General features: G+C 38.8%; 5 protein-coding genes across 8 annotated transcripts; 4 read left to right on the top strand and 1 right to left on the bottom strand.

Moving 5' to 3' along the window:
- The first annotated feature begins 3,380 nt into the window (after positions 1-3,380).
- On the top strand, positions 3,381-6,887 carry LOC104964180 (ferritin, middle subunit). Of its 2 annotated transcripts, none has more exons than XM_010792901.1 (5): positions 3,381-3,515; positions 4,135-4,238; positions 5,709-5,855; positions 5,957-6,082; positions 6,333-6,887. In XM_010792901.1, exons 2-5 carry the CDS (start codon positions 4,137-4,139, stop codon positions 6,480-6,482), a joined length of 525 nt encoding a protein of 174 aa, XP_010791203.1. In that variant the 5' UTR covers positions 3,381-3,515; positions 4,135-4,136; the 3' UTR covers positions 6,483-6,887. The 2 variants fall into 2 exon arrangements, with proteins under 2 accessions (XP_010791203.1, XP_010791202.1); XM_010792900.1 differs by lacking the exon at positions 3,381-3,515 and adding an exon at positions 3,830-3,994.
- A 1,631-nt stretch (positions 6,888-8,518) lies between these two features.
- Positions 8,519-13,279, top strand: syt5b (synaptotagmin Vb). 2 transcript variants are annotated; one of them, XM_010792899.1, is made up of 9 exons: positions 8,519-8,693; positions 9,603-9,842; positions 10,822-10,997; positions 11,083-11,178; positions 11,310-11,477; positions 11,815-11,982; positions 12,130-12,247; positions 12,363-12,496; positions 12,595-13,279. In XM_010792899.1, exons 2-9 carry the CDS (start codon positions 9,608-9,610, stop codon positions 12,802-12,804), a joined length of 1,305 nt encoding a protein of 434 aa, XP_010791201.1. In that variant the 5' UTR covers positions 8,519-8,693; positions 9,603-9,607; the 3' UTR covers positions 12,805-13,279. The 2 variants fall into 2 exon arrangements, with proteins under 2 accessions (XP_010791201.1, XP_010791200.1); XM_010792898.1 differs by having other exon boundaries at positions 11,080-11,178.
- A 463-nt stretch (positions 13,280-13,742) lies between these two features.
- On the top strand, positions 13,743-17,329 carry LOC104964176 (dynein assembly factor 3, axonemal). The gene is made up of 12 exons (XM_010792895.1): positions 13,743-13,821; positions 14,160-14,242; positions 14,844-14,950; positions 15,049-15,142; positions 15,230-15,384; positions 15,467-15,667; positions 15,753-15,875; positions 15,974-16,096; positions 16,211-16,352; positions 16,662-16,776; positions 16,919-16,993; positions 17,173-17,329. The coding sequence occupies exons 2-12, from the start codon at positions 14,161-14,163 to the stop codon at positions 17,312-17,314; spliced, it is 1,359 nt and encodes a 452-aa protein (XP_010791197.1). The 5' UTR covers positions 13,743-13,821; position 14,160; the 3' UTR covers positions 17,315-17,329.
- On the bottom strand, positions 17,312-22,904 carry tnnt1 (troponin T type 1 (skeletal, slow)). 2 transcript variants are annotated; one of them, XM_010792897.1, is made up of 13 exons: positions 22,835-22,904; positions 20,146-20,175; positions 20,021-20,034; positions 19,902-19,934; positions 19,470-19,485; positions 19,320-19,377; positions 19,094-19,210; positions 18,879-18,956; positions 18,631-18,744; positions 18,436-18,545; positions 18,066-18,156; positions 17,947-17,987; positions 17,312-17,672 (listed from the first exon to the last, which is right to left on the bottom strand). In XM_010792897.1, the coding sequence occupies exons 2-13, from the start codon at positions 20,166-20,168 to the stop codon at positions 17,627-17,629; spliced, it is 741 nt and encodes a 246-aa protein (XP_010791199.1). In that variant the 5' UTR covers positions 20,169-20,175; positions 22,835-22,904; the 3' UTR covers positions 17,312-17,626. The 2 variants fall into 2 exon arrangements, with proteins under 2 accessions (XP_010791199.1, XP_010791198.1); XM_010792896.1 differs by having other exon boundaries at positions 19,305-19,377; positions 22,835-22,903.
- Positions 22,905-25,407: 2,503 nt separating this feature from the next.
- On the top strand, positions 25,408-26,397 carry LOC104964200 (snaclec purpureotin subunit beta-like). Its single transcript, XM_010792937.1, has 3 exons — positions 25,408-25,726; positions 25,858-25,958; positions 26,050-26,397. The coding sequence occupies exons 1-3, from the start codon at positions 25,408-25,410 to the stop codon at positions 26,158-26,160; spliced, it is 531 nt and encodes a 176-aa protein (XP_010791239.1). The 3' UTR covers positions 26,161-26,397.
- Positions 26,398-27,064: the final 667 nt, after the last annotated feature.

Raw genomic sequence — 27,064 nt, 5'->3', positions numbered from 1 at the left:
ATAAATACGTATATAAGGAAATTAGAGAAGGTCTAATTTGTTATAAGACCAAATGACGAGGATATCATACGGTGAACTTACTAAAGTTTGGACAAAAACAAATAATAAATAGGGTTATTAATATTTCACCTACGGAACCTTTATAAACAACATGTAATTTAACAATTGTTGAGGCAAAACTCTGGGAGACTCTGATTGATCTGATTTCACTTTATAGATTTGTGAGTCAGGAAAATGAGTGACTCGGAAGAGCTCAGACAGACCTCCTCGCCTGAAAGAGGTAGTGAAGAAAATAGCAGATCGCGTCGTTTCGATTGTTGTTAGGGGCGGCAAGAGAGGCGAGAGAGAGACACACACTCGAGCCCGGCGGACTATTCAGGTGTAGGGGGGTGAAAGTAAGCAATGTCCCGTTTACTTTGACATGCCCCAACTTTCCCCAATAGGGAATCATTAATACTTTACAAAACAATGGTAAGTTCCCGCTTTTAGCCAGAAATAAAAAAGAAACATAATATACAGGTAACATTAGACCTGCACGTTCTAAGTCGGACAGGTCTTAGGTAAGTCCCAGCCCGACGTCCTGGGAGTTTCGTAGGTTGTGATGTTAAGGAGGTTCCGCGGGCAGCGTGTGTACAGGACGCTAGAGTTGAACAGTAGACAATTGTTTTAACTGGTAAAATAAGAAATAAATGAACAACAAAAATAAAATAAGTTACATTTACTTGTTATTGGCTATGTTAGGTTATTGGTTATGTCCACATACTTATTTGATTATTAAGATGTAAACCGATCTTTTCGATATGGGTGTTTAGAGTTGTACCCCTTAGATCTAGTCTCTAGTCTAGCATTTTACTTTATAATGTTGAAAAGAAATCTTCCCCCCTGACCCCCCTAGAGGATGTGATCCACACAGCACCCCCCATTTGAAACATGTTCCCACGGCTATGAGTGTGCAAGAAGGCTAAAAAAAACAATCTTTCCTTAATCACGTACATTACATGAAACTTCAGGAAGTTTGACGAACCATTTAAGATCTTTAAATTTAAACGATGGCCAGAAAATGGTTGTAGCATTTTACAATCACAAATATATGCTACTTAAAAAGATGGCAAATGATTCATTCACTGCTTGCTAAAAACAACAACAAGCAAATCCGGATCTACATTCTCTACAATATTATAACATTCAAAATGATAAGTATTCTTATAAATACAGACAATAATGCAAGACATTATCAAGTTACATTTCTTTGTCTGAAATATATAATAAATAAGATACAATTTGTTGAGGTATAGCTTGTTTTATGATTTACGTAGTTATTTCCTCATTTATCTTTTTTCTCTAAGGAAGTCAGTAAAAAACGATTACTGCATCCAAGACAAAATAACATTTCCTTTGTTGAGGGTTGAAATAGGTGAAGCATGTGATCACTGTCAGAACAGAAACATTTTTTTTTTTAAAAAGGCACTTACCCAAAGCAGACTCAGGAAGAGACACAGCAGAAAGTGGTCCGAGGTGATTTTGAAAGATAAAGTCTCCATTGTAATCACGGTTCATTAAGCTACACACATGCTATGAACCTGTACAATTCCTTTGTTGTCCCAAGACCAACTTCAAGTTTCTATTTCCAGTACTTCCACGGGTGTGTTGACAAGAACAACACTTGAGGTTGCCGAAGAATTTATTCGCTGCTTGGCTGACGCAGTCCAATATTAACTTTATTCCAGTGGTGTTGACTTTTAATTCTTAACCATGTCCTCCTTCTCTAACCTCTGATCCCCTCTCATACTGGTGAGAGACTAAGTAAATAGCTGCTTCTCCTTTTTGGCCTTGTACAACCACAGAGACCTTTGCCCCGCCTGCTACTTCCTTATTAATGGTCATAATGTGCTACTTGTCAAAGGTAAGTCAATCAACTACATTTGCCTGTTTTATATTGCATGTTTATTAGTGGTAATTGCTTTAAATCTACTGTGTTTTACATTACCAGCTTCATGTCTGTGATGGCCTGTGTGTTTTTATGATGTGTAAATAAAAATTGACAAATGTTTTATGAACACAGGCCAAGCTTTCAAAAGTGGTGCTCAAGATAAATTATATTTGTTTTGGATTATTTTAATTATTGCTAAGTAATAAGTAGTTAAATAACTGTCTTGTCTCTTCAGTTGGGCTGGTTTCACAGAGCAGTCCGTTTTCTTTTAGTTTCTGTCTCGGAAGGATGTCATATTTATAGCTTCCTTGTGGTTAAGATCTATAAGGAACTACGAGCAAAAAAACATCACCAGCTACATTTTATCACAACAGAACCTGAAGTCATGACAGTTTTTATGTTCACATTTTATGGTGCAGAGTGCAATAAAAGTGCTGGGTTATCAGATCAAATGTTGTCAAATGTTTTTCATTGGGGAAACATAAGGAGGAAATTACCTTTATAAATGATCATATTTTTATTATTTCTTGGTATAACATAATCTCACACAATAAATAGAACTTCCGTGTTAGATATTGAGCTTAACCAGTACTTGTAATAAAAAGCATTTGAATTCATCAAGCAAACCTACTGTAGTGTATTTCATATCTGTCCCCTTCTGCAGGATAATGTAACATTTTAGAATCTGCAGTGTTAATAAACTAATAAACTATTTAAAATGTAAAATGGAGCTCCTGTTTTGTGAGTCTTAATCCATTTAGACATCAAATTCAATTGTAATTCGAAGTATGATTTAATTTCAATCTATCAAAGTCTGAATCAGGCTGAAAGGATATACTGTGCACCATGTGTATCTGTACACAACTAGATACAGGGTTTCCCACACATAGACTTTACTTGGGTGGGCCTTCCAGGTATATTAACGGCCGTCCAAGTATATTTCGCGACCCAGGCATTTAGTTGTTTTCTTTTATAAATAATAAAAAATTATGTATTGTGAACGCAACGCTGCGCAAATGGGTCTGCCTCACACAGGGTGACTGGCTGTCTCAAAATAATAAAAATGTGATATCTTATATATATTTGATATCATTTTTATACATTCCTGTACATGTATATTCCTCTTATCCTCTACACTTAATCTGTTTCTCTTTAAATCAGTGCTTTTCTCTTGGAGTGGTGTTGAGAACCTTATCACAGCTGTTTCAGTTCCCTTGTGAGTGGCACACCCTCCCGGATTGATTGCAGCATGATTACTGTGCAATCATTTGTGTTTGTTCTTGTACCTTTGAAATAAATGTAAACAGCAGTATATGGTCCCTTTTATTAAAAACATTAAAACTAGTAGCTGTAACATTTGGTCGTGTATGCATTGTGTTTAGGTTTGGGTAAACAAACACTCTATGATGTCATTCGTCCCAAACACAGGAGAGGGCAGTAGAGGATGGATGGACACAGGATGCCGACATAAAAGACCTAACTAGCTAACCTTAGCCAGAGGAGGTTCTCTGTTTCTTCTTTTTGTAAACAAGATAAAGCCAGCCAGACTACTGGGGAAGTGGAGTAGCGTTACTTTTACTGACAGGTGAGTGACCAACAGCAAAATGTGACATTGTAATGTAACTAACAGACTGTGCCAACTGTCGTACTTGTCGTTTACATCAACTAATTGTAATGCTAATTAAGTGCTAACAGCTTGTAGCTTCGGCTAACTTTCAGTGATAAATGTGAAGATAGCGTCAGTCACTATTTACTGTTTATTGAGTTCTGGGCTTTTGAGGTAGGGCTCATGTCTTTGCTTAATCTAACTGTAGATATCTTCATTTCTCAGCGAACACAATGTTCTAGTGTTCGCGTAACCTTGTTGACCATAGGCACATCCCACCTGAACTCAATTCACTTCATAAACACATGACCACAATGTGGCTGATGTTTTACTGAAGCCGTTAAACACCGGGTGCATAAAAGCTGACGAGCACATACGCAAACATCCTATATTAGCTCACTGGGAGAGTGAACAACACAAGCATTTGGTAGACAACTTAGCTGGAAGAGAGATGAGAGGTAAGATATCCCTTTGTCCTCTGTGCTGCAAAACGACAGACACGGTTATGTGTCTGAAGTTTAGTAGTGGTTTTATCCAAACTGGAGTTGGTTTACCTATATACCAGTCACATTTATTGCAATATGTTTTTGTCTTTTAGAAATGCAGTCTGTGGTCAAACAAAACCTCCATGCGGAGACTGAAGGAGACGTCAACAAACTCATCAACCTGAAGCTCAATGCATCCTACGCCTACCTTTCTCTGGTAAGATTTATTTAAGAGTAGCGTTAAAGGTCGACAGTAACACCAGTCCTTATATGACTTGTGACATTTGTCATGCTTTGTTGTCAGATTGGTGTGTCCGGGTCTTCATTAAAGGCCCTGACACACCAAGCCGATTTCGGCCGTCGATGAGCGTCCTGTCGCCCTACTCAGATTGGTGTGTCTTTTCGGCCGTGCCGACACCCGTTGCCGATTCACCTTGTTGAATCTTTAGCGGAGGCTGTCGGCAAAAGAAATCACTGATTGGCCGTTCAGCTTAGCGAAACGAGCAGTACTTAAGTAAATGTACTTTGTTACTGTCCAAAATCTGCCTAGAACCATTTTAATGTTGTAGCTGTTCAAGATGGTCATTTTAAAATGTTTAAAAATATATACTGTTAGTAGTTAAACCAATAATAATGCTAGGGCTGCAACTGAAAGTTATGTAGGTGCATTTTTTCTTTTTTCTTAACGCTGTGTGATTAAAAGAATAAACACAAATGGCAGGATAGGCAGGCACACATATTTGCTATATCTTGCCCCGCTGAAAAGGCACTGCACCGATACTGTTAAAATATTGGCATAGTTCATGTGCAGCTTGGCTCGAGCTGTAGCATGTAGCTATTGGTTGTTTGTATATATCACGCAGTCTTTCTGTCTTCCGGTTGCCTCTTTTGAATGACGAATACACACTACCGACGCCTGCTGATAGGAGAGTTGCGGGCATACAGTCTATGGTTGCGGGCCCCTACACACGGCGGCGTGCATTGTGGGAGCAAAGCGTAGCTTCTCTCGCGGTGCTCGCTGCATTGCGACTTTTTGTATGGAGCTAATTTCCTGCCATAACTCCACAAACAAACTAAACAGGTTTTACAAATGCCTCTTGATTCACTAAAAAACACAATGTGGTTTGCAAATACAAAACACCATCTACAAACTAATGCATTTAGTTTTGCTAAGAAAAAACGTATCAAACAAACGCATAACATTTTTCTAATAAATCATGTTTCAGAGACAAATTCAGCATAGGTTTTACAAGTACACACATTTATTTACAAGTACAAAACTTGTTTTTACAACTACAAAACTTTTTCTTCTCACGGCGGAATATTACTGCCAAAAGTCAGGTGACTTTTGGCAGTAATATGTTATGTGTTTGTTTGATAGATACGTTTTTTCTTTGCAAAACTAAATGCATTAGTTTGTAGATGGTGTTTTGTATTTGCAAACCACATTTTGTTTGTTAGTGAATCATGAGGCATTTGTAAAACCTGTTTAGTTTGTTTGTGGAGTTATGGCAGGAAATTAGCTCCATATTTTTGGCCAAGACGCAGGAGACGTGTTATTTGGTGTGTCAGGGCCTGTGCACAGAAAGACCTGTTTGCACAGAAATAAACAAAAGAGCTAGCCCTCTTTGAAAGTTTGTGACTGCACTGTAATCGTTAAATGCTTTATTTATCTCATCTCTTGTAGGGGATGTATTTTGACAGGGATGATGTTGCCCTGCCTAAATTCTCCACATTTTTCCTGGAGCGCTCCATGAAAGAGAGGGATCAGGCTGAGAAGCTGCTGGAATATCAGAACATTAGAGGCGGCCAAATTTTGCTTCAGACTATTGCTGTAAGTCCAGTTTTTTTTTTTTTTTTTTGTAGTGTCATTTTCAAGCCTTTATTTTTAAAATATGTAAATATATTCATCCAAGTATCAACTTTCTATTTTAGAAACCAAGTAGAGAGGATTGGAGAGGTGGTCTGGATGCAATGTCTTTTTCCCTGGACTACCAGAAGGTTCTCAACACTTGTATCCTTGATGTGCACCGCAGAGCTGGCACCCATACTGACCCTCACGTAAGTGGCACTGTTGGATGGATATTAATGCTACTGCTTCTCAGGTGATTGTCAAGCTTACAGATAGTAAATATGTCAAAAAAGCTACTCTGGATAATACTTTTTTGCACAAGTTGAATATTATGTAAAATCAGTCCGTTGTTAGTTCTATTAAATATGAAGTTTCCTTGTTTTATAAATCACCTTTTGACCCCCTTGTATAGTGCGTTTAACATCTTACTCACTTTTTACTGTCTTTCTTCTTTTGTAGCTGTGTGACTTTCTCGAGCAGCACTTCCTCCCAGACAGCCACGACACCATCAAGAAGCTGGGCGATTACATTGGCAGTCTGACCCGCATCACTGCGTCTGAGACACACGGTCCAATGGGAGAATACCTCTTTGATAAACACACACTTTAAAGGTCAAACCGTTACAGTCAAGTATGCGCAACATTTTGAAATGATGCATAGTGTCGAGAGCAAAAGTCTCTCTCTTCTCCGTTAAGAAAAGTATACAATATTTTCAGATTAGCACAAACTTTATTCTTGTACCAATGGCACAAAAGAGACTTAAAGCTAAAAAACAGAAATACCTCATTTTGTCATGAAAACCACACTTGAAAAATAATGTTCTCAATAATGTAGTGTTAAAACCACATTTTTCTTCAGTTATTAAAAAATACTCATTTGAATTCATGTCATGCATTCCAGTGTCAGAGGTTTATTCTTCACAAATGTTTTTTTAAATTGATACTTTTTTGAAATAATTGGAGTCAAAGAGTTGAAGATTTCAAAAATCATTGAATAAAGACCGATTGTGCTATATCTTTGTTGTCAGTCTTTTTCACAACCCGTTTAACAACTGTGTGTTCAGATAGACTATCTGATCCTACATGCAGTCTAAACACAGTCTGCACTCTTCCCGATGTCATGTCAGTGACTCCCTATAGAACATTGTAAAGATAACGTTGGGACTTTGCTTAGTCACTGCTGGGAGGAGCTTCATTTGTAACATTAGGCTACCAGCGTGTGGTTAAAAATGACCATGCTGCTTCCTTAGTAAATTACATGTTTCAGCAAAGATAAGATTTAGTTGCAGGAGGGTTTGAAACAGTTCTTCACAGCAAGGTGTGGTCTTTTAATGTTTCAGTTGGGGTCTAGACCAGCAGTTCTGAAACACACCCAAGATAAATGCTACGAATGTGTTGTGTTGTACAGTTTTGAAAAACATATTTGATTATTATTCTATTGAATTAGTTCAGAACCAAAGAAAAAAATGTGACTAAATGAGAGCAACAGTGTTTACAAAACACTATTAGGATCTCTACTATTGTTGTGTATACTTCATTTTATTCTTTATTTCGAACAGATTTAAAAAAAAAAAAAAAAAATGTGAAAAACAGAATATCGTATTGTTAAAATACAGTATTTATCCACATTCATGATATTTATATATTCAACAAAAAAAAAGTCTTCTTAATAATAAATCATTTGTCCGAAAGGGAGCAGGAGGAAGCAAATGCTTATTAATTCCCACCCCTTACTTGATCAATGATTGTCCTTTCAATCATTATGCAAGTTATTCCTTCTTACATTTACTTGAAATCTTAGGGAGTGACATCGTATTGAAAAAGTCCTGTTAATTAGCTGACTCGAAAGGCGGCGTGTTGACAAAACACTCTTACACACTACAGAGGGAATAAAATCAAACCAAGTACAACAGCCTAGTCTAATATATTTTTTCATATTTTTTTGTAATGTTATTATAGTGTTCTTAATATAGTTCTCTCTGTTTTTTTAAATGTTTGTTTTATGTATGCACCACGACACCTAGTCAAATTCCTCGTACGTGCCAACCTACCTGGTAATAAACCCGTTTCTGATAGATATTATATTGTGCTCTTTTTTCCATTTTCCCTATGCAGTTTAGTTAGTTATCTATTAGAGGAGGCTGTTGCATGTTGGATTGGAGCCACTGAGATCTCCAGATGTAGCAGTGCAAACATGTGGCAGCGAGCCTGGGATTACTGTTCACAGTGCTCTAAATGTGGGTATGTGGTTGTACAGTAAAGCGATAAACCAGGGGATGGGGAGGGTGGAATATCCACTCTCAGTGAGAGTTGTTGGTAGATTGCCGATTGACAGTGAGGACAGCTATGCTGAGGGGATTAGTGTAGGCCTAATGTATTACAATCTCTTCAATCTAATGGATAAACATAACCACCACTGCCATGTTTCCTCAGTCTAATGAAAAGTCACAGCTCTCAAGGAGAAGCCCTAAAACGGTTAAAGGTGTTTTCAATTTAAGTAATTTACGAAAAAGTGGCTGTTGCTCTCTATGCACCTTCGTTCAGAGACATACAGCAACAGATGTGTTGTCAGCGCTCTAGTATCCGGAGGAGGGGGGGGGATTAAATCACGACGCAGCTCTAGTGATTTGCCAGCGCTTTAGCTTTGGTAGAAAGGGTTTGTAAGGAGACTGCCAAACAGACTGCGCAGCATACTGAAGGAACGATGGGTGTGTAACGAATACAAAGAGCCAAACGGGAAGCAGTAAGAAATACACTTCGAACTAAAAGTTGCTCCAAAAGCTGTGGCGGCATAGAGGGAGTTAAAGGGACATACCAACAGGTAAGATGCAAGAGTATGAGTGTCTAAACATGTCAAGGATTAAGAGCTCTGCATTGAAAAATAATACCTGTGAGGAAAAAGCTAACATTTTTTATTCAGATTTGTTTTTGTTTTTTAATGATAGCATCACATTTGGTTTTGAACATACCCACTTTAGGGATTGGCAAACTTTTTAATGGGTTCTTTTGATGTGAATGATGTTCCTGTAGTTTCATATGAATCACCCCAACACACAGTTTATATTAGTTGAGTATAAATGTGAACAGATCCCAATAATGTTTACATTTTAGTCAACATTTCTTTTTTAAAGCACCTATAACTATAGAAAGGAGAAATTGCTGTTGGTATGGTTTTATGAATCCAGCAAAAACAAGTACATATTTTCGTAAAATTATGTTATTTCTTAGTTTAAATTGTAATGGGACAATTCCATTTTCATTCAAACTAGAAAGATTGAGGTTTCTCATCAATTTCCCAATAGTTCACTGTTTCTTTAGAAATGTGCCTTAATAAACAGTCGTCATTCCAGAAAACTCCAAGGGAAGTAGAATGAGGGAGGAGACCAACTCCGATTTATTTTAGCTTAGGGAATCTGGGATTTTGGATTAATATTGTAGACCAACAGTTTAATCCAGTTACGTGCAGAGACAGTGACGAGAGAAAAATGGGGATGGGACCAACGGGGTGGGAGTGAAGGCGTGGGTTATGGGGCGGGGGAGATGAAAGAGTGGATGAGAGTAACAGTGGGATTAGGGTCAGCCATGTTGAGCATCTGGCTTAGAGATGTCCTATGCTCTCGAACTGTACTGCCACGCATGGACATAGGGATTACACAGCGCACACACCAGGTCGTGTTATCTCTGACTGTAGGAGCCAACAATCACAGCACTGATTCTGATGTTTTCACAGCTGATATGAGGCTGGGAAGCGTCGGGGTCCGGGGCCGGAGGGCTGCGGAGCCGTCCGAACCAGAACCAGAACCAAAATCAGAAGAAGCTACAGAGCCGGTACATCATGAGCACTCCCATTCAGAACACCATGAGCACTCCCATTCAGAACACCATGAGCACTCGCAAACAGAACATCACAACGGCCACGAATACAACCACATGAAGGAGAAGTTCATGAATGAACTTGGTCATCTGCCAAGTAAGCCCCTTATAGAGTTTACAAAACAATGATGAATATACTTTAATTTACCTGTTGAAATAAACTGTACATCTTGAGATATTATTTGGAAGAGGCAAAATACCCATGATTAGGGCTAACATGACAGATTTATGGTAATATAAATTAGCAGTTTAGTGTATTTTTTCAATATTTTGAAGATATTGTAAAATTATTATTGTAGTTTTTGAAATTCTTCAATAACCCAAACAGTAAAGTTGGTTTGAGCTTGTTTTCTTTTTCCCAAATAATTGTAACATTCATCATACCTATGAAACGGTATGGGGAAGAAGTGCACGTCAATTGTTTTTCCCTTAACTTAACAACTACTACTGAAGGGCTCTCAGTTAGGCCCTTAATGATGAGCTGCACTGCGTGGGGCGGTGGTTGTACCACTCCCAGCCTAGAGTGTGTTATTATCTGATTGTGGAGAAGGGTGTTGCTGACAACACACAGCAATCGTCCCTGCATAAACAAGTGCTTAAAAATGTGAGGTCATGAAATGCTCATAAGAACCCTCCGAAACACCTTAGAAAGTAGCAGCAAATTGAATTTCATCAGTGTCATATTTTGTTTTGAGAATATGTGGCATTACCCCCTTGGTTCTGTTTCAAAGCTTTGAAAAATAAGTTTATATTTAACAGTATAGTTGGACAGATTTTGACCACAGGAGCAAGATGAATCGAAAAGTGGATTTTTCTTTGATGTAATCCCGAGATCTGAACGATTGAAATCCTCTTTAGAGAGTTATTTCAAAGCCTTGGACAAAGGGGGTGGAGTTTAAAGGTCAAGATTTCAGATCAGATTCATGTACATGTTTTGTATATGTTTTGTTGGGGTTTCTGTAGTTGCTATAATTGTGAAGGTCACAGATATCTTTACTTTCTGCCATGATAAATATTCTCCCTTTTTGCATGAAGTGAATGCTGATGAGTGATTTCACCTTCTTGTTATTTTGCAGTTCCCGTGTGGGCAATAGCAGCCATTGTTGTGGTGGTCCTGGTTTTGGCGGCATGCTGCATCTTCTGTATGTTCAAGAAATGCTGCGGGAAAAAGAAAAAGCCAAAGAAAGTGAGGGAGAGGAAAACAGGTCGCCGCAAGAAGGAAAAAGAGGGCGAAGGAGAGAATGGAGAGAAGGTAAACCATTTCCAGAAATATTGTTTAATCTTACCAATCTTCATGGTGAATATCCAAAGCACTGGTGTTTTTTTTCCGGGAGGAGGGAGATGTAAAGAAGGAAGGAGAGGAAGACGAGAAGGAACAGGAGAAGTTGGGCAGACTGGAGTTCTCACTGGACTACAACTTCACAGATGCTCAGGTAGGTCCTGTGTGAAAACAAAGCTTTCAGTTTCAAGTATGAAATGATTTATATACAGATTCAACAAATAATTATCAATAAGGAATGTGTATCTTTTTTTTATTCTGACCCTTTCTGTCTTTCCTCTGTAGCTCATAGTGGGCATCCTTCAGGCTCAGGACCTTGCTGCTATGGATATGGGGGGAACCTCAGACCCCTACGTCAAAGTGTTTTTGCTGCCAGACAAAAAGAAGAAGTACGAGACCAAAGTTCAGCGCAAGAACTTATGCCCAGTGTTCAACGAGACTTTCACCTTCAAGGTACCACATGCCTGACGTTGTGTCTTTGTTGACTTGATGTTTGTCTGCTTGTTTTTTCTTTGTCTTTATGTCTCAGCTTTTGTTTGTGATCCAGGTTATTGATGACATGTCATTGTTTACCCCTTGTGAGGCAGAAGTTTGGCCTGTGTCTCTACTTCCCCTCATTCCCTGAATGGCGTCTGTCAAGGTATCCCTGCCTACAAAACATATCAAAGTAGCATGTTTTTAAATGTCTCCATTGTGTGGATATGCACATGCTGTCATATGTTAGCAGAACAGTATACTTTACCCCTTTACGTAATATACATCCTAATGCTGTATTAAACTCTCTTTGTAGATCCCATATGCAGAGTTGGGCGGAAAGACTTTGATTCTGCAAGTTTTCGACTTTGACCGTTTCTCAAAGCATGACATGATCGGTGAGATAAAGATTCCCATGAACAGCGTTGATTTGGGCCAGCCGATGCAACAATGGAGAGATGTAGAGAGTGGTGAGAAGGAAGAGGTAAGCTTGATTGTGTTATTGTGTTATTACACCCTGGCTCTTCCTTTAAGAAAACTAATCATCTATGATGATCAGAATTTGTTTTATAAATGATGTTCTCATCAATTTGATTAAACATGGTGTTAATCCATAATGTTTTCTTTTCAGCAAGAGCAACTGGGCGATATTTGCATTTCTTTACGTTATGTACCCACTGCTGGAAAACTGACCGTGAACATCATGGAGGCAAAGAATCTGAAGAAAATGGATGTTGGTGGTTTATCAGGTAAATAGGTCTCCTTCATCTAATTGCTTTATTCTTTGAAAAAATCGTTCTCATGGGGTAATTGAAATAGTCCAACAAAACAAAAGGATATCATCCTCTCTTTCTCTTCCTTAAGATCCCTTTGTAAAGCTTGTTCTGCAGCAAAATGGGAAACGGATTAAGAAGAAAAAGACGACAGTCAAGAAGAACACACTAAACCCTTACTTCAATGAGAGTTTCAGCTTTGAAGTCCCATTCGAGCAGATACAGGTACGCTGTGTTTTCATATCAATATTTATTTTTAAATGTTACTGTAATAAGTTTACAGTGTTGATATTGGGAATGATTTCTATCTTTCTGTCTTTCAGAAAGTGCAAGTGGTCATCACAGTGTTGGACTATGATAAACTTGGGAGCAATGACCCCATTGGAAAGACCTTCATGGGTTATGGAGCTACAGGAGTCGGTCTGCGCCACTGGTCAGATATGCTCTCAAATCCCAGACGTCCGGTGGCCCAGTGGCACACTCTCCTGCCAGAAGAAGAGGTCGATGCGGCAGTCAAAGCTAAACCTCGTTAAAATCGCACCTTGTTTTAGTGTGACTAACCTGCCGATATGTTACTTATTGTTAATCCTGATGCTTTCCCAATGTAGATGTTCCTGTATTGATTTCGTTTCATTTAAGATACTTAAATGTGTGTGTGTATGTATGTGTGTGTATGTGTCTGTGTGGTGTACAGACAATTTTTGATATTTGGTTGTAACTTGGCATCCCTCCATTTACCTTTTACTGTAAACCAATATGACTTGTAGTATATTTGGAAACAATTGTATGCTCATGTATTGGCATAGTAACATTTGGATGCATAAAAGAAGGATATCAGAGTAACTCTGTGTTCTGAAAAGTTACTCTGTTTACATGGTGGAGCTTCTATTTCTCACGACATGTACACTGAGCCTTTGTGCTATTTTTGTAGTGATGTGGTGCAGGTCCCAAATAAAACTTGTTGTAATGCTTTGGATCTTTTCAAAAATAAACTCACAATGGACAGTTTCACATCAATGCTTCTCTCATCTTTGATTAAATTAAGAATTAGTTGATGTGCAGTTTCTTCGTGCATAATGTAGCCTTAGTTATCACAACGTACAATACGTTTATACTTCAAGTTTAGATATCACAATTGATCAATTGTTTGTTTGGAGTTGGTTTGAAGCTCTTGAAAAGCTGATAAAGAAACGTTGAGTTGAGTTTTGGAAAATGTATAAGGTCGCAGTTCCTGCAGCGTTTTGTATTTGTTTTTGTTATCTCCTTATACTACTTGTTACACTGACTGACAGGGAAGTATTTTGGACATAAAACTCTTTCTACACATTGATTTGACTTGCTAAATATTCTAAATGACCCAGCCAACAATCCAATATCCTAGAGAACCGAGTAAGATAATAGAGGATTATTGATAACATAATTATTCAATAATATTTCCACCGGTAGATGGCGCCTGTTCTACCCATCTAGAAACAGTTGCCCAGCAACAGAAGCCAAACTTTCTGCTGAGACGGTTAGCTACAAACTTTACTCTTTTGTCAGACTGAGAGGTACGTTTTATCTTTACTTTTCTTCACTTGACATTATTTGGGTAGAATTGCTACTCCATTTATGAAAGTATTGACCTAAGAGACGGGGTTGTGCCCCTTGAACAGCTTCACTGATAAGCTAACAGTGTATGTTCTGTTTGACCCATCCATGGTTTGACCAAGTAGGCTATGCTAATGTTTGCTTGGGTTAAAGTGCATGCTAAACGAAGCTAAACTAAGCTACCTCAATGGAAAGTGTCTACATTATCGTAAACATTACCTTACAGCTCTAGCCTTGAACAGTTTACAGTCTGGTGTCCGGGCTTGTTGTGTGTCTTATTTTTTCGGTCACATTACAGGATGAGTGCCGGACGTGCTTCAGAAGGAGCGGGCTGCATCACCTGGTGGGGCTTCAGTCCTGCGCGAGACCTGCTGAAAACAGGTGAGTGCCTCGAGCCCGCGGGGGACCTCTACACAGGTGCATCAGATCAACAGTAATTAGGTCGACATACTTTATTTCAGTTACCTGTTATAACATTGATATCACAATCTAAAAATATATTTTATTTCATTTTTCAATGCCTTACTATAAAACCATAAGTCCATTAAATAATAAGACAATAAAAAGGATTTTATACTTTTTTTAAAGAGATCAAATGTTGTTGATAAACAATTCATCATTAATAAACCAAACCAGAATGTGTAGGCCTACTGCCTAAATGATACAGTCTAACATTTACAAATGTATGATTTTTTTTTGTATTTACACAAAATATATAATGTAGTTATCTAATTCATGATCTGTATAAAAAATTATTTAACAAGGCTAGATGCCAACTTTTAATACTCAGTGCTACAGAAACACATTAGCTCAGGTCAGAATAATTTCATTGCCATTTACACTGTAGCTTATGTGCATGTGACAATAAAACCTTTGAATCTTGAATCTTAAATATGTATTAATTAAGCATTGAGGTTATTACCCGGCCCTAGAAGTGTGCTGTATTTTAACTACTGTAATAAGCTTTGTCCTTCTGTGCCAGGCCCTGTGAAACGCGGTGGGGATGTAAATGTTTTACTGGTCGGCAGTGGAGATCCACGACATATTTTGAAGACCATTTCTGGATTGCAAGAGGAAGAGAGACTTCATGTGAGACTCTCAGTCACTTAAACTGTCTTTGAATCCCTGAGAACAAAGATATATACTCAACTGTGAGCTGCCAACTTACTTTCTCGTCTTTACTGCAGTTGTGGGTGATAGAGAGCAGCATGGAGGTGGTGGCTAGACAGCTGCTGCTCCTCTACCTGGCACTGATGCCAAAGGAAAGCATGGGAAATAATGGTTTGTGGGATTTTGAAAGGTAAAAAGGTTATAAATAAGTACAAATAAAAAAAACACATTTGAATAGTATTGACATCTTTGTTTTAGAAAAGACAGAGGTTTTCCTGGAGGTGTTTGGGAACGGTGAGATCCGCAGTCAGACAGAAGAGACGCTGAGACACACAGCATCGCAGCTTTCTCTGTCTGTTACTGAAACACTGGAAACAGCCACACACCCCTGTCTAAACACAACTCTCCTCAAGGTACAATCCTCTTTGATTCTTCATCAGACATTGATGTCTGCTCAGAGACTAGACTTATATATACTGTTTGATATTCCCACAGTTCAAGGAGCGAGATGAGCTGGCCAGGATATTTAAGTTGTGGATCCAACCTAAGTCTTCATCATCTTCATCTCAGAGTGCTGCCCCTATCCTAATGTCCAAAGCCTGGGATTATCGGGTCAGGCAGCACCTTGGAACCCGCTACGACTCTAAGAAAGGCTGCTTCGACTGGGACCTGAAAATGAAACTGCACGAGAGAGGGGTATTTGAGTTGTTGTGTACTTTTCATTTGTTTGTTGAGTTATTTCAGGCAACATTTAGAAGAGAGAATCTTTCTGTATCTGCAGTGCGGTGTCATCAACAAACAACAATATGCACGATGGAGGGAGCGAGGTTTGGCATTTGAAATGAGGGAAGGTGTCTACCAAATAACCAATCCAAGTTTGCTCTCTTCCAGAGTGTTCAGTCAGGTAACTGTCGGTTTTTCTGCGCAATATTGTCTACACAACACAGCAATAAGATGACATGAAGGAACTTTGTGTGTGTGTGTGTGTGTGTGTGTGGACAGAAAGGAAACAAAGTGGCTGTCAGGGGCTACTGGGGAGACATTGTTTCAAGTCCTTACCTCTCCTTTGGCATTGAGACTGATGACAAGAGCATGCTGAAAACACAGAATGGGCAACACATCAAGGTAAAATACATTATAGCTATTGTCTCTGCTTCCTCTTATCATACAGTTGCATTACGTTGTGCATCTACCGACGACCATATGAATGTCTGTCCCTTCCTTTCCTCACATCCACAGACAGCCCAGGATATCTCCTTTGCAAATGTGCAGGACTTGTTCCACTCCGTGTCCAGCAGACGGGGCTGCCCCCCCACTTCTTCTCAGTCTGACGCAGATCAGCCGCCACCAGAGTCTGAGCCAAAATCTGTCACCATCAACGGTAAATGGCTGTTAGCTCTAGCAGCCCTGTGGCTTTAGATGGGTGTCAGTGACCGCAATGACAAACCTGTTTAACTCACAATTAAATAGCTTAGACTGATGCAAACAATTTAGTATGACTAAGTTGCAGCATTTTTGGTTCAGGGTGCACATGTTATATATTTAAGAAATGTAGATGGGTCTACTGAGTCTAAGGTTTCCAGTCAGTGGTAGATCACTTCCCAGCCTTCTGAAGCCTGTTTAGATATTTAGTACCCAGATGAACAGTTACTTTGAAATACACGCTTAGCTTTTTCTCAATCCTCTCCAGATTTGATGCCTCTGAGTGGGATCTCTGTGACCTTCCTGCCTTTGGACTCACTTGACAAACTGCCAGAAAAACAGAAATTCTCCCACTTCTTTGACTCCATCTACTTCTCTTTCAGGTGAGACCTTTTTATCTCAAATGTGTACACGTATAAATACACTTAGTAAACCGTTTAATACAAAATGTAACCTACAATACGATCTGCTGACCATGTTTTTAATTTCTGTGTTTTTGTTTCCCCCACTGTCAATGCTCTAAAGCTGCGTGCACAAATTGGGCCCGACGGTGAGACAGATTGCAGCACCAGACGCTGTGCTCGTCGTGGAGTTGGCCAAGTGAGGGTTTTTATAGTAACAGGGCTTGTAACCATGGCGACACTTCAGTCACCAAGAGCACAGCCATGTTAATCAAAAGTGCATGTTCTTGTTTGCATGTGTCTTATTTGCTACAGCTGCATCTACAAGTTGACTGGTACAGAGTTGTTATGACACTGTTGCATTTGTGTGTATTGCAGGTATATTTTGGATGTAAACAAAGAGCAAGAAGCGGGCTTTGCAGAGAAAGTGGTTAGCATGGCTCTGGATGCTGAATTTGAGCCGTGGCGTGAGGGGAAGAGTGATGACGTCCATGCTGTTTTCATACCAAAGAGGAACTAAATGTGTTTTGTTTATTTGCTCCCATTTTCAGCAGTTTTATCACAATATGCATTAGCAAAGTTTATATTGCTTCACATCATCACAGTCACTTTACAAGATCACATACAGAACTGATTTATGTGTACAGCTAAAAATAAGCAACTGTGATTGTTTCATTTTAGATTTCAATGACACTGCTAGAAAATGTCAATTTTACTGTTTGTATTTTACAGATACAAAATGTGTTGCAAATGTGAGTGGATATATATTTCAATAAATCCCACACTGGAAATCTTGTCCTTTAACTAGTCTTCTTTTTGCCTCTGTGCGTGTTCACTTCCAGCGTCCTCCGACCTTCCCCTTACCGTGCACCTTTTTGCTGCGTGAAGACAAGAACAAGTGTGTTAAAAAAAGTCGTAGTCCTCAAAGCAATTACAAGCCACTGACTGATAGAGAATACATTTATGTTAATATCTAAGATGTGAATTCTGTGCATAAAGTGGCGCATGTTTAAGAGCTGTGAGTTTAGTGTTTCTTGTGTTTATTCAACCGCTGCCAACCATCTGTGGTATGTTTGCATAGTTGATGCAAAGTAGTTCTTCAGAATGCTTTTACTTTCAGGGAAATTAATGTTGTTTCAAGTAAGGACTCACAATTTCTGAGCCTGCTGGATTCTGTTCAGGAGGACTCTGACCTAAAAGAAAAAAGAACACAGATCACAAATGACATTTTTAGAATACCAGTTTTGTATATTCTCAACTCAAGGGCTCACCTCATACTTCTGCCTCTTCGTCTTCTCTGTCAGGTCAAACTTCTCTGACTCCAGCTGGTAGATACATTCCCACATCTCCCTGGCTCTCTCTCTTAAACACAGCACATGAGAAACATGAGAATACTGAAATACCTTCTTATGTCTTAATAAAAGGTCACTTTTTCCTTTTTCAACAGCTTTAAATATTATGTGCCAGACTTAGTAAACTGGCCTTCTTGAGTTAAATTGAGCTGGATTAAAATGTAATCAGAATAAGAAACAGGTTGATTACCAGGTAGGTGTACACGTACGAGGAATTTGACTTGGTGTCGTGGTGCATATATAAAAGTAAAAAATGATTGGAATGGACCATAATGGACCTTAAACTGACCTCAGGCCGTCCTCTCTCATGGACTCAATAGCCAGGGGCTTGCGTCTCTCTGCCAGAGTCTTCCTCTTGATTTCCCTCGCAGTTTGCCTTTTGCCACGCCTCTGCTCTACCTGCAGGAAGTAACAACAACTCACTTTCTTGTAGGATTAAAGAGTTTACAGTAGCACATCTGCCTAAGACATTTATTATTCTTACCTTGGCCAGGAACCCTCCAAAGTGAGCCCCCATGTTGGAGAGCACTTTCTTCTTCTTGGCCTCATCCTCTGCCCTCTTCCTCGCCTCTTCGTCTTCTTTCCTCTGTCTCTCCACCTGAAAAGATTAATCTTCAGCTTATTATGGCTGTTTCAATTGCTGTTTCATAATGTATTAGGTCAAAATATGGCGATCGAAGCGGATAATTGTCATGAAGGGATTAGACAACATATGTAAAAGGCATTAATTACCGCAATCCGCGTCTGTCTGTCGCGCTCTTTTTCAGCCCTGACACGCTGCTGCTCAGCCCTTTCTGCACGACGTCTTTCCTACAACAGCAAAAAACAGCTTTTACACATGACTCTTAAATCACTTATTCTGAATAATCAGCGTAACTATCTGTCAGACAAATACATATATAACTAATGGAACAACAGTTGTGAAAACAGTATAGGAAAGGCATTACAATCCTCCGTTTGAGTCCAATCAGCTCCTGCTCTTCTTTCTTCCTCTGCTCAAAGTGCACATCAATCAGAGTCTGCAGCTCCAGGAGATCTTTCTCCATCCTTTTCCGATGGATATCCTAAAAAGGACCAGCAGAAACGTCACACATCAAGATTTTATTTAAGAGCTGGTATTTGATGCCTTAATCGTGTAAATGTTCCATTAGCAACAACCTTGAAGGAACATACATCAAAGTCAACCCTCTCCCCCTCAGGGATTTTAGGGGCAGCGAGCTGTGTGACCGGTCTGTAAATAACACGAAGGCATAACATCATGTACTATCAGATTATTTTCACTTCTCTGCCATGCATTTACTTTTTTTAAGTATTCCATCTTACTTGTATTTTGGCCGTTCTTCAAGATGGCAGCCAGAAAAGGCAACAAAAAGAGAATAATTGAATGTTTTTATTAATAAAAAGCAGTTATATGTCAAAATACAGCAGAGGAATTGAATCCAACTTTAACTCAAAGCCAAAGTGGAATAAAGCAGATAGGAATTAAGTTGTATTACTTATTACTTTTACAGGGTTTATGACTTGTGTGCTGCCAAAAAGATACACAAAGGATTGTATGTTAACGTTTCCTGTTCAATTTGAATATAAATTCAAAGTTCATGGACAGTATGTAAACCCAGCATGGCGGGATACAATATGTAAATATATATTTACATTTAGAAAGTTCCCCTGTTTTTTCACAGCCTTTATGTGAATAAGTTATGTTTGAGTTGAATTCAGACATTAAGTCAACACAGTCCAATATCACAGTCTCACCTCCTTCTCCTTCTCCCTGCTCCTCATCCTCTTCTGGAGAAAGGAAGAGTGACACAGCGTTTGAGTCGAGAGACAAAATGAAACTGCTTTCCAATAAATGAATTTGTGAGTTTCCTTACCTTCCTGAGGGCCTCTAAATATACAATAATTGAAAGAATACATTGTAAAACAGATGCCAACATATAATGATTGTAAAAAACTTGGAAAATATTGCAAATAACAAGTTAGGACTGGATTTACTCACCCATGGTATTCAAAGTCTGACATGGTGGCACTGGAGATAAAATAATATAAGTAATAACTGTTTAAGCATTAGCAAAATGTATTTTTTTCCCCCAGGATTTTCAAAGGTTATTTCTGCTTAAAGGTAAAAGTTGCATACATGTTGTAGTAGAATATGTATCAAATGGTCATCAACTTGGCTCCTCATTCACCAGCAATGGCTCTGTCCCATATTCAATTTAGCTGCTAACACACACATTAGCTAAAGTTGCGATGTGTTGACTGGAGTTAGGGAACTTTTAACAAACTTTAGAGCTGGACTGTGATGTTTTAAAGTAAAACACAATCCTTTACTTAAAAATGGTAAGCTCAATTCATAAACTACAAAAGTGTTTTGCTGCTAAAGCTTTATTTGTTCTGTTGTGACAAGTAGCTTATCGTGGCTAACGTTAGCTAGCTTTAGATGCTGTAGATATTGCTGTGTAACTGTGATTTTCTGGATCCGTTTGCTGAACTAAATGTCTCTTTTGTTTTTGTGCTACTGTTTCTCAACATTAATTGTGCTATTGTTTAGTAACATGTGGCCACTCTCTCTGTGGCAAAAGTTACACTCTAAACATATGTGGTATTCAAATTGAACCTTTGACTAAGCACACATAAAAAAGATATATAAAAAGCAGATAATCTATATGTTTGCTTGCCACTTTTGATGGCTGTGCTTATCAAAGCTCATGTGTCCTGAAGGCCAGTGGAGATGCATTACACTTTCAACACAGGTTGGTGCTTTTGTTCTAAGCATAAGATAAAGGGGACGGCCATTTGTAGCTAATGGTCTAGGAATAGAAGAGGTCAGAGTGACTGTAGTCCGGAGCAGTGTCCTGTTACCCAGGATAAGAGTTTGGTATCAGCTGGCCAATCCTTTTTGTTTAATTTGATTTACAAGATAGAATGTGGGATGGAGAGATTAAGCTGGTCGGCTGGCTGCTATTAACACCAGCCAATCCTCTATTATCATTGGAACTAGTCGCAGTCTGACTGAACTGATGGGATATTTATATGTGTGTTTAGCCCCATGAGTATTTTAATATTCCTAGCCATTATTTTAGCAGCCTATCTGTGTATTTCAGTTGGATGAGTCAAACCAAAACAGAAAAATGGGTGTCTAGGTAAACACACCAGCAATGGCACAATATTCACAACACACCAGACTCGCTGTCAGTCTTTGAGTGAATTAACATGGTAGATCAAGTTCTAAGGCTGCCCAAGTCTCACAGATCCCTTCATGGTTAGTTTTTTTAGTCAAGATCTCAGAGCATGAGCATGTGAATCTGAATAAACACGGGCAGATGGACAAAGGCAGATGAGGGATTGGGAGAGGAATTCCTCACATCGCTTGACTGTTGGATGTTTCTGTCCAAACTGACCGACCGGACGGATAGAGAGGCCAAGCCAAGGGCACTAACAATTATATAAGGGATCATTCCTAATTTTAGAGACATCATACAGCTTAATCACATCCTGGATTTTATTTGTATTCATTGGAAATCCAAACAATGTGACAATATACAATAAAACTAATATGAGAAGGACAGTTAGACTAAGTCATCAGCCATTATCAATCGGTTTGAAACATTTTAAAGCATCTTGATTCAATCAATTATTTATTTGCTATGGATTAAATGTAATAAGTGCAATTTCAGGGTTTTTTTACACGGCAGGAAAGAGCTGTAACTACTAATAAAACAGTACATTTTAAGTTATAATTGAAAACTAAAGCAAAGAGCTGCCATTTACATCTACATAAAACCACGCAACAATAACACTCATTTGAATTAGCTTTTTCCGGGCACCTGGTGTATGTTAATCCAATATTATTTCTTCCTTTCACCCTGATGTTGGCCTCTACTTGTGGAGAATATCTGGCTTTTAAGCTGCTTATTGCACCACTTTGTTCAGCAGCTAAAAACTGTTGCCAACTTCGTCTGTCTCTCCATTAGCCGGGCAGGTTTTTTATATTTTTTTTAAATGTGCAAACCAAAAAAATCGAAACAAAGAGCTGAAAGAAGAAGAATAGCACTGTAGTGTTAAGAAGAACTGTATCTTAAGTTAAATGTTATCAAGGGTTTATCACTATGCGCAACACTCCTAGCATTACAGAGTTGATTGATACATTTTTATTAAAAAATATATTTATAATATTTTTAAAGAAACATATGGGGAGGCTGTGGCTCAGTGGATAGTGTGCTGGACTTCAAATCGGGGTAGCAAGTTTGAGTCTCACTGCAGTCAGCATGTCGTTGTGTCCCTGGGCAAGACACTTCACGTCAAATTGCTCCTGTGGGGATTGTCCACAGTATTGAGTATGTAAGACGCTTTGGATAAAAGCGTCTAACAAGTAACATGTAACGTAATGTAATACTCGACCAATTCATTTCACATCGTTGAAATTCATCTAACAACTATTTACATTTCAAACGAAAATCGCTGTTCTTAAGCAATATAACATTATGAAATCCAATGGTGTGCACGTTTACAGGAAATTGTACAAAAACTTAGTACATTTGTACTAATTCAAGATTTTGCCAGATTAATATAATTTTAAATATTGAAGACTTTTTCTAACACTTTTTGACTTACTGAAAAATATCCCCTGCCTCTAGATGGTGACATATTTTTCAAATATCAAAGAAGAAGAAACTCAAAGCACATACCTGAACAGCAAAATAGAGGGATGTTTCCCGGGTGGCAAAAATACAGGCAGTAAAACTAGAGGGGAGACACAGCATTATATAAGGGGCTCTCTGGGGTGATGATGGAGAGGTGACTTGGCATAAAACGTGTCTGTGTGTGAGGCAGGACTTAGAAAAGAAGGCCAGGGGACTGTGTGCGGATTATTGGCAGCTTTTGGGAGCATAAAATAAAGTCTATGGCCGGATAATGAGCGAGGGGTTTGTTGCTGACCTCACAGCTGAAACAAGCCACAGAGACAGGTGGCAGGACATTAAAAGAGACAGAACATTAAAGTGTGGAATACATAATTACATAATACAACAATGTAATATACATGAGATTCTAAAATGGGTCATACTACATAATGAGTACTTTATGTACTCAAGTGTTGTAGGTTTACTTGACTGCGTTCTTGAATGCAATATCTGTACTCTTTAGTATTGCTACTTTTTTTTAAAGGGGCCATATTATGCTCCTTTTAAGGTTCATATTAGTATTTTGTGCCTCTACTGTGACATGTTTCCATGCTTTAATGGGCTGCAGCACCTCTTTTCATCCTCTGTCTGAAACCATATCACAGTCTGCTCTGATTGGTTAGCTGGCCGGCTCTGTTGTGATTGGTCAACCGCTTAGAGATGTCCCGCCCCTTAGAAGATAACGTACAATGTCTTGGAGTGACAGCCAATAGAAGCCCAAGTGTTACGTAGTTATGCCACTATGTTACAGAAGTAAACAAAGGAATCCAATTAAGTCGTTTCAGGCAGGTGGGGGGGAGCAGGAATTTGGGATTCCAGCATTTGCAGACCATATAACACACTACAGGAAAGGGAAAACCCAAATAGCATAATAGGGCCTCTTTTAAAGTAAATTACAAACTATTCGTAAACCCTTTATAAGGGTAGTCTTATTGTAAAGTGCTACCAAAAAAGGAACTATAGACGGAGAAAGTAAAACACATAAGCTGTTTACTACACTTGCTTCTTACAGGTATGTTTGTGAAATACAAATAAGTCCATGCAGTGGTGAAACTCAAGCAGCATTTCCATAAATACAAATATAAAGGAAATTGGGTGACTAAAACAAATTCTTGGAGAGCAAGAGGGAGTTTAAGTGACAACCTGCAGGAGTGCCTTTATCTCTCACATGGAAATATCTGTGCACCAGGTGAGAAGATCTATTCTGATATTAGGAAACATTCATGTAATCTGATATCATTTTGGACTAAATATCTTCAAATGTGATTGTTTTGTGGCAACTAAAAAGAGTTGATGATTTAAAACTGAGTTGCAGATTTTCAAAGCCTTACAACAATCAGTTCCTTTTTCCTACTTCTATGGATAGCATGGATTTCAATATCCATATTTATTTTATATAGTATTTATTTTGAACATGGTTCTCTAAAAAAGCTTGGTCTGAGCTGAGTATTTACTCACTGTTTTCAAATGAAATATAGGGACAAGATCTAGAAAATAATTGTTCAAAAAACATTGGAGATATTAATTTTTTCTTTACCTTTTTATTCTTTTGTATCCTAGGGAGAAAGAAATGCTGCAATTGGTGATTTTGCTCTTTGCTTCAAGTAAGTGTTAATGCTGAGATTAAAAACACAGTGCTGTAATAATGACGATGGCTTTATTTCTTGTGTCCTTTGGTGTCCTTTTGCAGGTTCATTCACTTTGTGTTCAGAAGTTGTACGACAGTATCACTTGATGAAAGATGTAAAGGGATGGGAGGATGCCCAGACGTACTGCAGAGAGTACTTCACTGACCTTGTTACCATTCGCAGTCATGAGGACATGGAGACATTGATCAAACCAACAAACGTCATCAATGTGCCATCACAAGTCTGGATTGGTCTGAAAAAGTCCGGGATGGGGACGTGGTCGTGGTCAGTTGGAGAAAAAACCAGATCAGCCGGATACAGTAACTGGGTCTCTTCACCTGCTTCCTCTCACCACTGCGGAGGCTTGGGGGGTGATGGGAAATGGTTCGGTGGACTCTGTAATACCATTCTTCCCTTTGTGTGTCATGGAGGTAGGTAACAGAGATGTTTTTCTTGATGAGAATTTGGTAATTTGCTTAGCATTAAGACTGGAAACATGAATTTATTTAGCCTTGCTCTGCCCAAAGGTTGTTTGGATGAAAAATACAGTTTTGAGAAAACATAAATCTCACTTTTGTGTCGCTTGCAGAAGTTTTTAAAATCTGTAACAGGATCATTGTTGTCCCTGGAGGTGATTGTTTGAAAGTACAGTTGGTCACATTACTGTATTACGAGATAAATGATGCATAGTAAGCCCAAGTTAGGAAATGCAGCATATTTTGATGGAGACTTATCAAAAACGTAAGCCTCAGCTCAGCTGCTTTTATCTAGATAATTGGACACACTGTCTTTATGAAAGGGCAAGACTAATGACTCAAGTATGTGTTTACATGTAAGTGCATGCAAAAACTTGAAAACCAAAATGAAGCATGTGTGTTTTTCCTATTCTCTTGGAACCTTTTGATCTTACATTGCATTTTTGCAATATTCACAGGGGAGACGTCAGGTAGGATGCATGTCGTTCTTGAAGAGAAGAATTGGAGGGACGCCCAAACATACTGTCGACTGAATTATTTTGACTTGGCCAGTGCAAGGAGCGAGACTGAAAACGATGAATTACAGCAAATAATGAGTAGCTCATCACTGTCCTCGGTGTGGTTCGGTCTGTTCAGAGATGAGTGGCAATGGTCGGATCAGAGTAACAGTTCCTTCAGACACTGGGAGCCAGGTCAGCCAAATATTGATGGCGACTGCACATTGTTTGGGACCTCTTCCAAGGGTTGGTGGGACAGAAGCTGTACTCACACATTTCCCTTCTACTGCTATGATGGTGAGCATTACTTATATAATATCAAAAACATTGCCTATATCTAAATGCCCAATTGATTGAAAGCAAACTTAAAGTCAGTGGTGGAATGTGGTGAAGCACATTTACCGATGTATTTTTTTCTGTTTGTTTAGACGTAAAAATAAAACATGTGAAGATTGTGAGGGTGGAAATAAAGTCAGATCCGTCCTTAGACCTCAATGACGAAGCTGTGTCCAATGCCATTTTGCAGGAAGTACGTTTTTATCTTTACAATGTCATAACAACATCATGAAGAGCTTATTTTTTTTATAAAGGAGTGTATTTATCTTCTCTTGCTTAAATAGCTCAAACAGAAGTTCCAGGGGCTCGACCTTCAGTGGAGAGTCCAGGATGGGAAGATTTTCCAGGAAAAAGAGAAGAAGAAAACTAATGAAGAAGATTTTATTGTGAAATGATCTGCAGTTCCAAACAAGATTTCTTTTTGATAAGGGTGCCCCCTTATATAAAATTCAACTTTTTTGATACAACTTCACATCATATCTTTTTCATAACTATTTTAGTTTGGTGTGTAAAGGAAATACAATCTTGACTGTATCTTTTTGAAACGCCTGTGGAGTTAGGGTTTAGCCAATAAAGTAGGGGTGTCAAACTCAAATACACAGTGGGCCAAAATAAAGAAATGGGTACTAGTCGAGGGCCGGACTGGTTCCATGTTTATTGCAAAACGTATTGAAATGAACTTATTGCACATATTAAACCTGGAACTAACAAAGCTTAAATGATTGCCTATAAAAACAACATTAAATAATGAGTTGCATTCATTTCTTATGGCTCTATCATTTCTTATGATAACATTTTTTCCACAGGCCAACAACAGCTTCAAAAAAACTATTTACCTCAAAGAAAAAAACAAACATGCCCTGTTGTCGTGAGAATAAAAGTGCAGAAGGAAACATCCATTGAAACTCAGTGTGCTGCTCGGTCATGCTAGTTCAAGCCAGATACTTGGCATCTCATCTTGGGTGCAAGTTCATCAACGTTTGGGCTCAGGCTCTGAGCTGAGGAAACCCTCAGGATTGAGTGAAGGTGTGCGTGCAATATACCGACGGGCCAGATCTAATAATAATTCAAAATTATCCTGCGGGCCGAAATGAAATCCACCAAGGGCCTGTTTTGGCCCCCGGGCCTTGAGTTTGATTGAACATTTTGAATCGGCAAGAAAAGGCGTCAGGTCGGCAGAAAAGACCCGACGGCGCGGCGCACACCACTCCGAATAGGGCGTGCCCACGCTCATGTTCGGCCCGACTCCCATTTACTGCCGATTTCGGGCCGGTGTATCTGGGCCTTTACACAAAGACA

The sequence above is a fragment of the Notothenia coriiceps genome, unplaced genomic scaffold, assembly GCF_000735185.1.
Source record: "Notothenia coriiceps isolate Sejong01 unplaced genomic scaffold, NC01 NC01_scaffold00036822, whole genome shotgun sequence".
Lineage (NCBI taxonomy): Eukaryota > Metazoa > Chordata > Actinopteri > Perciformes > Nototheniidae > Notothenia > Notothenia coriiceps.
The sequence above is the reverse complement of the archived record's forward strand: the minus strand, read 5'-3'. Positions and strand labels throughout refer to the sequence as shown.